The sequence below is a fragment of the Anastrepha obliqua genome, chromosome 5 (assembly GCF_027943255.1).
Source record: "Anastrepha obliqua isolate idAnaObli1 chromosome 5, idAnaObli1_1.0, whole genome shotgun sequence".
Taxonomy (NCBI): Eukaryota; Metazoa; Arthropoda; class Insecta; order Diptera; family Tephritidae; genus Anastrepha; species Anastrepha obliqua.
Window position 1 is genome coordinate 5,082,682 of NC_072896.1, and position 12,291 is coordinate 5,094,972.

Sequence of the window (12,291 nt, forward strand, 5' to 3'; positions counted from 1 at the left end):
AAGAAACTTAAATAAAGCAAAGCATTATAAAAATTCAATTTAACTACACAAAAGTGATGAGAAAATCAATTAAGTATTCATTGAATAAATACGAAATACGAAAAGTACATTAATTAAAAAAGAAAACTGGCGTTTTTTATCAACACAGAAACCAACATTTTATGAAAAATCTGTTGCCAAAAATATGCAACAGAAATATATATAAGTAAAGGGTTATTGCGGCCGCCGTAGCCTAATGGGTTGGTGCGTGATTACCATTCGGAATTCACAGAGAGATCGTTGGTTCGAATCTCGGTGAAAGCAAAATTAATAAAAACATTTTTCTAATAGCGGTCGCCCTTCGGCAGGCGATGGCAAACCTCCGAGTGTATTTCTGCCATGAAAAAGCTCCTCATAAAAATATTTGCCGTTCGGAGTCGGCTTGAAACTGTAGGTCCCTCCATTTGTGGAACAACATCAAGACGCACACCACAAATAGGAGGGGGAGCTCGGCCCAGCACCTAACACAAGTGTACGCGCCAATTATTTATTTATTTATTTTTTTTTAAAGGGTTTTCCAATAACAGGTGTTACAGGTGAATGGCTTGCGCTATCGAGAGATGATTAACGATTTTTTATGGCCGGAATTGGATGGTATTGATTTGGACAACGTTTATTTTCAACAAGACGGCGCTACGTGCCACACAAGCAACGAAACCATTGATCTTTTACGGAAAAAGTTTCCGGAACGTGTTATCTCTTGAAGACGTGATCACAATTGGCCAACGAGATCTTGTGATTTAACACCTTGTGACTTTTTTCTTTGGGGCCACGTGAAAGAGAAGATCTACGCCAACAGCCCAGGGTCGATTCAAGACCTCAAAGATGGAATTCGTGAGGCTATCGAGGACATAGGGCAGCCACTTTGCAATTCGGTTATGGAAAATTTCATGGAAAAGATATTGTCCTATAAGCGTGGTCGTGGTGGTCATTTGCCTGATGTTATTTTCCGCTATTAACGGCATACCTTCCTCTTTATAATGAAATAAACATCCGATCATTTATATTAATTGAATATCAAAATAACACCTTTGTTTGGAAAACCCTATATTTATAGCAAATATCAAGTACTCCTCTAAATATGTATCCCGCCTCAGTGGTTACCATTTTTTTCTAACTATCGGAAGTTTTTTTTAGCTGTATGAGAACTATCGATATGATAACTATGGTTTGACAGCTGAGAATGGCAAACAGTGTTGACATTTCTGTAAGGTTTGACAAGCCAGCAGGAATCGTTTAACGCCAGAACAACGCTCCTAAATTATGGTAGGTAGGTAGGTGAAATGGTTGAAGTGCCAGCCTGGCACTTCTCAAGTAGCACTAAATCGTCGTTTTGATACCGTTATGAGATCTCCAAAAAGCCGATATCTACAGCCAGTCCCAGCTGTTGATATAATGGAGAAGATTAATGAGATTTAGGTTGGAAACTTGCTTTGACAAACAAAATCTATTCACGTGGTTCATAGAGCACCGGCGGCATCATCGGTCCTGATTTCTTTCGGTATGAAGAAGAAGCTGCCGTTACAGTGAATGGCCAGTGCTATCGAGCCATAATTGTTTCCACAAATTAATCAGCTGAACATCGACGACCTTTGGTTCCAACAAGACTGCGCAATTTGCCACAAAGCGCGCTTAACAATCGATTTACTGGACAAAGTAGTCAAAAATTGGACTGATCGAATGGACCATGTAACTGGTAGTCGCGGAGAAGATACGCCGGACAACATAATAAAAAAATAAATGTCATGAAATTATCTACCAGATTTTAACAAAGCAATCATTATAACAATATTCTTTTTTTGTATTTCATTTTAAGGTCTCAGGTTTAAAAAAACATCTATTAAAATTTTCCTTTCACCCCAATATAACATGAATTCAATCCTTTTTCTCTGTACCTATGTAAACCAGTGTTTTTTAGAAATTTCTGGAGTAAAAAAAATTTTTTGTCGGACTAAAATATGTTTGTATTCAAAAACAATATAAATTCAATTCTCAGAGTCTATGTAAACCTGTTTTCTTGATGAAAAAACGTTTTCTTTAAATTCGTTTATTTCCATTGATTTTAGGGTAAAGCTACAAATAGTATAAGAAATTGGAAATGCCCATCTGTGACTGCGCATTTGGATTTCTATTTTTTATCCGTCGTCAATATTCCCGCACTTTCTTTAGTGTTCAACTGGGAGTTCTCAACGATATGCAGTTTATAATTACATCGTACAAAAACCCGGAGTTATGATAAATCGGACTACTAATATGATTTCTATAAATACCTCGACTTCAGTGCCGTCTAGTGGCGTTAAACAAACTCGGAATGTTTGTTACATAAATTATTTTCATATAATTAATATTATATATATTACAAATATGACCTAAAATCGAGCCATTCAAAATATCTCGCCTACAGTGCCTCATTGCAATTTTCGTCTTTTACATTTATATATAAGATTTTAAAGATGTAATCAGATATATCATAGAAAGTGCTTCTAAAAATGTTTACTCTCCCAGGTAAACACCCAGAAAGGTTAAAGTTAAAAAGTTTTTTTTTTCAACTTTTCTGCAATCAATTTCCAAAAAGAAAGTCACACCGATTAGTTGATTAAAAGATAAAAAAAAATTAAAAACACTTTTTTGAAAATTATTTGCCACAGTTTTTCAGCTTCGCAAGCGCGTTTCCTTCCCGGCAACTTGAGGGTTAATTTTTCAGTGCAAGTTCAATTATGCAAAATTTTCAATTTGACTTTTGTAGTATTTATTAAGCGTTTGATCCTAATTTGACTCGAAAGCAGATTAACTTTTGTCATTGGAGCGCTACTTATCACGAATTATTATTTATTTTATTTATATGAAATATAATGATTAATAATTCTTCTTCCTCTACTACCACCAGCTGGTATCGCTTCGAATACTTTCAGAGCCGGAGCGTTTGTCTCTATTCGGAGGACATGACCCGCTGGATCTTATTCGCTGCGCTATGTCTATGTCGTCGTAAAGCTCATACAGCTCATTGTTCCATCGCCTGCGACATTCGTCGTTGTCAACGCTCAAAGGTCCGAATTATAAATAATTACATTACAGGAATAAAGCAACTAGCTACTGGGGCTATCAGTCTATTACGAACTATTATTATTTTCGCAGGTTGACAAAATAAACCGGTTTATATATATCGCATCAATAGGTTTTTATATTAATACATTAAATGATTAATTCAGAAATTTTATTAGATTACACTTTTCCACTTAAAGATTGGAGCATAATTTCATTTTTTTTCATAATTTTTATCGTCATTTCATAGTTTTTTTTTTTACACAAAGCACAAAACAATAATTTATCAGCCTATGATTCATGAATCAACTTTCAATAAGCAGTTTTAAGTGCACTGTTGTTTTCACACTCTTCTTTATTTTGACAGCTCTCATTGGCGCCTCTCTCTTCAATCTCCCCGCACAAATTCACGCGAAATGTCAAAAATCGCCGCGTTGTGAGTTGCTTTGCAAGGCAAACAGCAAACGGCAAACAACAATTGATTTGTACTCATTTGTTGAGAACTTAGCGGGCGATGATATTTTGGTGAAAAGTGCTCGAATTGTGGCGGGGTGTGTTACGTACGCATTTTATCTTATTAATTAGATGAATTAAATTGTCAACAAATCCGGTTTTCCTGCAACTCGAAAACAACATTTAACAGCCAACGATTGCGAAATGTGAAAATAAATGAAATCGTTTGAAAATAAGTGAAAAAATTGTAACTTAAGTGTAAAAAAATACAGATTCCTTACCCAGCTTTAGTGCATGCGTGTGTGTGTGTGTGCCCATTTTCAGCTAACCCCTCATACCTGCTGAGCATTGTCGTTCCATAAAATTGTACATCACTAGTATCTAACGCATCTTTATGAGCTGGTTGATTGCACTAAACCGCCAATTAATTGCGTGTGGGCATTAAGAGATTGTAACCAGAACCGGACAAGGGATATGTGTTGCTATCGCGATTTAAATTTCATTTAATTGAATTTGCTTAGTTTTGGGACTTGGGCGGGACATAAGCAAACCTGTGAGAAATTTCTAAACGCTTCCATATTAAAATTATAATCAACAATTCGTTTTTATACCCGCTTACACATTTTAAACATCACTTAGTCAGATAAACTCCAACCTCAACGCTATTAACATACATACACACATTCATACATACATCAATCACCTATAGGCCCAACGAAAAATGACGTTCCAACAATTGTTGCATTATAAATACCTAACGAAGGAGCAGCTCAATGGCTTTGATAATTACAAGGTGAGCAATGTTCTGCATACAAATGAATAAGTTTTGTTTTTGTAAACCTATATATTAATTAAATGTTTACAGTACAGCGCACGAGATACCTCTCCCCTCAGCGTTTATGTTATGCACCCATTCTGGAATTGGATTGTCAAGGTAAATAAAATACTCCATGTAAGGAAACTAACTTTATTCACGACTTTTCTGACTCATTGGGTGCACTTGACCACCTCTGCACAAAAATTCGCAATTACAAAATTATAAGTGTGGCAAAAATATAATATATAAAAGGCTTAGGTTGATATGCTTCTATTAGGAAAATCAATAATTGTAAACAAGCCTGTTGGTGGACAATAGCCGTGTAGACATGGCAGTGTCATGTGACTGGCAAATATTAAAATAATACATACACATATTGTGCACTGCTGCGCTGTTACAAGTGGAGGGAAAATATTTTAATTTGAATAGATTTTTTTTAATTTTCTGAGGATGGTTTATGCTTAGCGAGTACGGCTGTGTTGAAAGAAACAATAGAGTTTCTTTTTGGATTTTTTGCACTGTTATCTTGTTTTTTACACATCCATATATACTTATTTTACACATGCATGTCGGGGTGTAGGCACACACATACTTACATATGCACATTCAATATTTAACAACATTATGCTCCACATGTTGATTATTGACATTGACTTCTCTATTGTTATTATAATTAGTACATTATTATGTTAGTATGTAACACATTTGTATAATTTATCGTATTCTTTCTATTTCGTGTCTGCACTCAATCAACCACAGTTCTTTCCACGCTGGCTTGCCCCAAATGTTATGACTTTTCTTGGCTTCCTTTGTACGGTGTTGAATTTCCTGCTCCTATCCTATTATGATTGGAATTTCTTCGCAAGCTCTGGTCTACCAAACACCAAACCCATACCCTCATGGGTGTGGCTATGCTGTGCAATAAATATATTCTTAGCCTACACATTGGATGGTATTGATGGGAAACAGGCGCGTCGTATTGGCTTGTCCGGCCCGCTGGGTGAACTCTTCGATCACGGGCTGGACTCTTATACAGCTGTGCTGATACCTACATGTCTGTATAGCATTTTCGGACGCAGTCCTGTTTACTCAGTGGCACCCATACGCATGTACTATGTATGTTGGATGGTGTTTTTGAATTTCTACATTTCTCACTGGGAAAAGTATAATACGGGCGTACTGTATCTACCATGGGGCTATGATTTGAGCATGTGGGGATCCACTGCTATGTATCTGTTGACGTGGTGGTTCGGTTTTGATTTTTGGCAACGCGCGCTACCATTGGGCATCACTTTGGGACATATGATGGAATTCGTTTTGCATTTTAGCGCGATGGCCAATACACCGATGGTGGCCATAAATGTATACAAGTGAGTTTTTAATTTTGCTATACTCTGATAGTGAAACTATAATTCAAGCAATTTAACCATTTACAGCTCATATGTGCAGCGCACTGGCAAAATGCGTGGTTTCAAGGAAGCGATCCGACCAATATGGCCTCTCTTGTCGTTCATTATCATAATGCTGTTGTGGCCAATTATCTCGCCAAACGACATAATGGAAAAGGACCCACGCATAATGTTCATGCTGAGTGGCACAATTTTTTCGAACGTTAGTGTAAGTATTGCGAATCGATGTGCTTGTAGCGGAAATATCAACAAGTGGCTGCTCTCAGGTGGTAGTCTTAGTTCACCACTTTACTGTGCGTGTGTGATAATTACTCACTGGCAAATCCACTGATTGTCTTTGCGTCATGAAATGAATATTTTGATGGTAGGCCTTAGTAATTTTTATACACAGCATTCTCGCGATAACAAGAACTAATTAAAACAAAGCCGGTACGCTTTAGCTTACGATTGTTGAAATATAATGGGGAAAAGTATGTTCTTCATTTCAGGCTTTTATAAATTTTGATATGGTAACGGCACAGGATTACGATTGGTAGAAAAATATCCGCATGAACAAACGCTTATTTATTATAAATCGTAAAACAAAATCTTTATATAAATTTCTCAAATATTTTTTTGTGTTAGAATACTCCCTTCAATGATTAGGATCTGATTTTAAAGGGAAAGGCCACACATGCGCGCAAATAATAGTCACGTTGTACAAATTCAGTTCATCTTAAAACAAAAATGTTTAAAACGCCAAAAAGATTGTGTCAGGTCAATCACAGATGGTTCAAAGCGCCATGCAATGCCTAGAAGGCTGCACAACAACCTCTGGCAAGGACGAAATCTTCGACTTTGATTAGTATACCGGTTATTTGGCGTTTTTGGCTGGAAAAAATTCGCAGCTGTTTAAAGTGACTTAACATTAATTTGACGTATGCAACCGAATGGACGTTGCATTGAAATTTTTTTTTAACAATTCGGACAGTAAACTGTGCATTATTTTCCCGCATAATATATCAATAAAATAATGAACAGACTTAAAAAATAAAAATAAATAATTGGCGCGTACACTTCTGTTAGGTGTTTGGCCGGGCTCCTCCTTCTATTTGTGGCGTGCGGCTTTATGTTGCCGACTCCGAATGGCAAATGTTTTTTATGAGGAGCTCTTTCATAACAGAAATACACTCGGAGGTTTGCCACTACCTGCCGAGGAGCGAACGCTATTAGAAAAGACTTTTTCAGTCACTTGGTGTTGCATGCACGGAGTTTCGAACCCACGCACTCCCGAATGGTAGTCACGTTCGGCTATGGCGGCCACCGTAAACAGATTTCATCAATGGCTACATCAAAAATAAATGGCGGAAGCCTTCTAAATTGATTTGTAACTTTTGCAATTAGAGGAACTTAAATTGAAAGCTGTTGATTTTTTTTTTTTTGGCGTGCACACATACGTAAATGAATGTATCTATTTATAATAATTTGTATGCTAATGATGAACTATACAAATTTTAAAAATTAATTTTCCAAGTATTTATAGATTTTCACGTTACAGAGCTTTCGAAGCTTACTGTTTTCGTTATGCAGCAGACAAAGTGAAATTAAAGTATTCACATAATGCAGAGTACGTGTTATCGTGAGTGCACTGTATAACATTTTGCCACTATCGGATGTTATGTGCATTATATTGTGCCATTATTTTATCAGACCAACGATAACAATCACAATTCTACACTCGACTTCATTCACATTCATTCAAGGGCTATTTTTTATTTTTATTTTTGTTTCGCTTTCATCCACATTTTATATGTGTACGTGGCCAAATCACATGGATTAACCACGCTTTGGCCAACAAAATGAGCAGGTGTGCGGAACAGTAGGACCAAATATTCGGCCTTTATTTCGATTACTCTGGTGTGAGTATATATAGAATATCCGATAAACTCCGAAATAGTTTTGTGGCAAAAATACCTTATGACACAATGTAGGTAGTCATTATACCTACATACATATGCACACATGTGTATAAATACAATTTACTTTGCCTACAAAATTTAGTTCTAATTTCATAGACTAAGTGGCTGATATGTTATCACTATCACGGGTCTGAGCCCCATCAATAATGATTGACTTTACCACTTGTATTTACATTAGAGCGTCTGCGAATGCCTGTGAAGATTAGTTACTATTTTCATTGTACATATATACATACATATTAGTAAAAAGTTTTGTGGCTCTTTTGCTAGATATTTTTAGTGAGTGATATTTTAGTGATATCTAACGACTTGTTGCGTATTGAATCGGGCGATAATGTACCCAATACAGTAACCCATGCAGCAGCAAAGCGGTGGTCTCAACAATTTTGTTTTTGTAATATGGACGTGGAAGATGAGGCACCTTCTAGGTCTGCCGCCGAATGCATCGTCCAGGAAGTGAAGATTAGAAAAAGTTGTTTATCTACATTGGCCAATTCCAACAACGATTCCAGGGATCCAAGAATTTTTGGCATTGTTGTCAATTCTTCTAAAAATTGGATTATTTGTAGGCTTGAGTATAATAAGAAGTAAAAAGTGAAGTAGTTAGCACATATACAAAAATTATGATTTATTCAAAGTTGGAAATTTTTAGTAGTTTTTTTTATGGATAAATATCTTTGGACTTTTTTTACATTTTTATAATATAACTTTTTTATTTTGAAAAACAAAATTTTTTTTTTCAAATTTTTTTTTCATTATTAGCTGAGAATATGCTTAATAATCTCTGAAAATTTTATAGTAAAATTCTCATACACATTTTCGAGCTATATGCAAATACGACAGCGAACTAGTGAGCAATACAATGTACCTGCTTACTAATGCACGTAGCCACGCTTCCATTGATTTGCAAACGGACGTAATACAGGAGCAAGTATGCCAGCGCTTCGCTAGAGCAGTATTTAGCACAGATTTTTCCCTGGTTAGCTCTTCGTATTTGCATGTAACTCGAACTGTTATTTATTTAATTTTATTTATTTAGTGATTCATCCTAATCTTATATTTATTAGTGCTAGTCACAATAGGTTACAATTTTCATGATACAAAGGTTTTTATTATGAATTATGAATTAAAACTATGTCTTTAGTGCTAATATATCTCTGAAATTCCCATTTAAATGTGTTCATGCTAATTATAGATACTAAATCTGAAACCAAATATGACACTTGCAGGAATGACTGAGCATAGTCTAAGCTATTATATTAATAAAAAATAAAAAAAATCTGAGGGAGAGTGTTTTTCAAAAATAACAACAAAAAATTGTTTTCCCAAAAAATTTGAAAAAAAGTATATTTTTTTAATTTATATTTTTTTTAATATTGTATATTTTATCCTAAACATTTTTTTTTTAAATTTTGTCCTAATTATTTTTTTAAATTTATTTTATCCAATTTTTTTTTTAAGCATATTGTATCGTAAATATTTATTTTTAAACTAAGCATTTTTTTATCCTAAACATTTGTTTTTTAAATATAGTGTATCCTAAAAATTTATTTTTAAACTAGGCTTTGTTTTAATGTGTTTTATCCTAAACATTTTTTTAAAATATATTTTGTCCTAAATATTTTTTTTAAATATATTTTTTCCTACATTGTTTTTTTTTAAAGAATATTGTATCCTAAATATTTATTTTTAAACTAAGCTTTTTTTTATATAATATATTTTATCCTAAACATTTGTTTTTTTTTAATATATTGTATCTGAAAAATTTATTTTTAAACTAGGCTTTTTTTTAATGTATTTTATCCTAAACATTTGTTTTTTTTAAATATATTGTGTCCTAAAAATTTATTTTTAAACTAGGCTTTGTTTTAATGTATTTTATCCTAAACATTTTTTTAAAATATATTTTGTCCTAAATATTTTTTTTAAATATATTTTTTCCTACATTGATTTTTTTTAAAGAATATTGTATCATAAATATTTATTTATCCTAAACATTTGTTTTTTTTAATATATTGTATCCGAAAAATTTATTTTTATACTAGGCTTGTTTTAATGTATTTTATCCTAAACATTTGTTTTTTTTTAAATATATTGTATCCTAAAAATTTATTTTTAAACTAGGCTTTTTTTAATGTATTTTATCCTAAACATATTTTATCCTAAACATTTTTTTAAATACATATATTTTATCTTAAACATTTTTTTGAATATATAATATGTTGTCCTACACATTTTTTTAAATACAATATATTTTATCTTGACAATCTCTTTTTAATATATTTTATTGTAAAATTCGTTTTTTAAATTTATTTATCTTAAAAATGTTTTTTAAATAAATTTTATCCTAAACATTTTTTTAAATATATTTTGTCCTAAAAATTTATTTTTAAACTAAGCATGTTTTTTAATATATTTTATCTTAAACATTTTTTTGAATATATGTTGTCCTACACATTTTTTTAAATACAATATATTTTATCTTGACAATCTCTTTTTAATATATTTTATTGTAAAATTCGTTTTTTAAATTTATTTATCTTAAAAATGTTTTTTAAATAAATTTTATCCTAAACATTTTTTTTAAATATATTTTGTCCTAAAAATTTATTTTTAAACTAAGCATGTTTTTTAATATATTTTATCTTAAACATTTTTTTGAATATATGTTGTCCTACACATTTTTTTAAATACAATATATTTTATCTTGACAATCTCTTTTTAATATATTTTATTGTAAAATTCGTTTTTTAAATTTATTTATCTTAAAAATGTTTTTTAAATAAATTTTATCCTAAACATTTTTTTTAAATATATTTTGTCCTAAAAATTTATTTTTAAACTAAGCATGTTTTTTAATATATTTTATCTTAAACATTTTTTGAATATATGTTGTCCTACACATTTTTTTAAATACAATATATTTTATCTTGACAATCTCTTTTTAATATATTTTATTGTAAAATTTGATTTTTTAATTTATTTTATCTTAAAAATTTTTTTTAAATAAATTTTATCCTAAACATTTTTTTAAATATATTTTGTGCTAAAAATTTATTTTTAAGCTAAGCATTTTTTTAATATATTTTATCCAAAACATTTTTTTTAATAATTTTATCCTAAATTTTTTTTTAAATATATTTTGTCCTAAACATTTTTTTAAATATGTAATATTTTATCCTAAAAAATTAAATCAAAAATTTTAAAGCGTCCGAAGATATTTCAATTAATATGTATCAAAATTTTCAGCATTGAATAAATCCCAAAATTGTTAAATTTTTTTAGTTTACTTCTATTACTCGTATGCCTAAGCCTTTAAATAAATCAATTTTTAGAAGTATTGACGACAATTGGAGGTATTGGATTACTTTATCGCATCGTTACAAAATAAAGTGAAGATGCGTTGAAAACTTTTTACCTGACCTAATATGCCATTAAAAGAAGCGGAACGCTCTATTATGTAAAAAACCACGACTATCACATTCATAGACTCGAACAGTACTATTCATTTATTGGGTTAGTCATACGATTAACGAGGTTGTCGGCATTGTACTGCGCATTGAGTAGAGATAACGAAGGCAGACAACGCACCTTAGTGCGGGTGTGACTGCGATTAGATTGTGGGTTTGTGTGGGTCTTTTAAAGCTGAGATGATAAGAATTACTTTAATTAGGTAACTTCAAATTATACCTTTAACAGCGCACATATTTAAAATTAGACCCATCTGTAAGCTATTAACTGAAGAACAAAACCTTTCTTTCTTTCTCCCCAACAGTGTCGTCTGATCGTGGCGCAAATGTCCAATACACGCTGTGAATGCTTTCATTATATGACTCCCATTTTTCTGATCTTCGTTGGAATCGGCTTATGGATACCGCTGCTCGAACGCCCAATGCTCTATATGCTGTTCATCGTTACAACACTAACACATTGGCATTACGGCACAAACGTGGTAAATGAAATGTGCGAGCACTTCAATCGTATCTGCTTTAGTGTGAATATGCGCGAACGAGCGGTACGCAATGCCAATGCGACAGATAGTGAAGATGTGCGTTTGCGTGATATGGAGAAGACCGACTAAGAAAAGAACACAACCAAAAAAAAAACAAAAAGACAAATGTGCTTATTCAAATGAAATGCATGGTGATTTTCTATATGTTTTTACAATTAGGCGCCAACAAACAAAACAAAGGAGGCTGGCCATCGTTTTCTGATTTTTATTTTGAAGTCAAGTTTACCGTAATTATGCGTTGGTTTAATTGTATTTGTCGGTATTTCGATGAAATGACATGTAACGAGCTCCTTGTGAATGACATTAACATGTAATTGGATAGACAATTTAGTGCTTAGTAGCTGGTATGTGATTTGAGCTCTCTCTCTTTATTCCAATGTCTCTCTTAATTTTTGTGCATTTACAAACCGCTGCATTGCCATTTAAGTGTATATTTCTGAAATACTCTAATGAATTCACGCTCTCTAAAGAAAATCAACTGAAATCAATTCAAATTACTAAAACTCATATTTAGTAAAAGTAGGCATTTAAATCATTACTTTTAAATTAAAACAAATTCCT

At 32.3% G+C, this 12,291-nt stretch overlaps 1 protein-coding gene across 1 annotated transcript; it reads left to right on the forward strand.

The window, feature by feature from the left end:
- Positions 1–3,371: 3,371 nt before the first annotated feature.
- On the forward strand, positions 3,372–11,830 carry LOC129247703 (ethanolaminephosphotransferase 1). The gene is made up of 6 exons (XM_054886955.1): positions 3,372–3,417; positions 3,667–4,327; positions 4,400–4,468; positions 5,111–5,721; positions 5,788–5,968; positions 11,494–11,830. The coding sequence occupies exons 2-6, from the start codon at positions 4,256–4,258 to the stop codon at positions 11,797–11,799; spliced, it is 1,239 nt and encodes a 412-aa protein (XP_054742930.1). The 5' UTR covers positions 3,372–3,417; positions 3,667–4,255; the 3' UTR covers positions 11,800–11,830.
- The last annotated feature ends 461 nt before the right edge of the window (positions 11,831–12,291 follow it).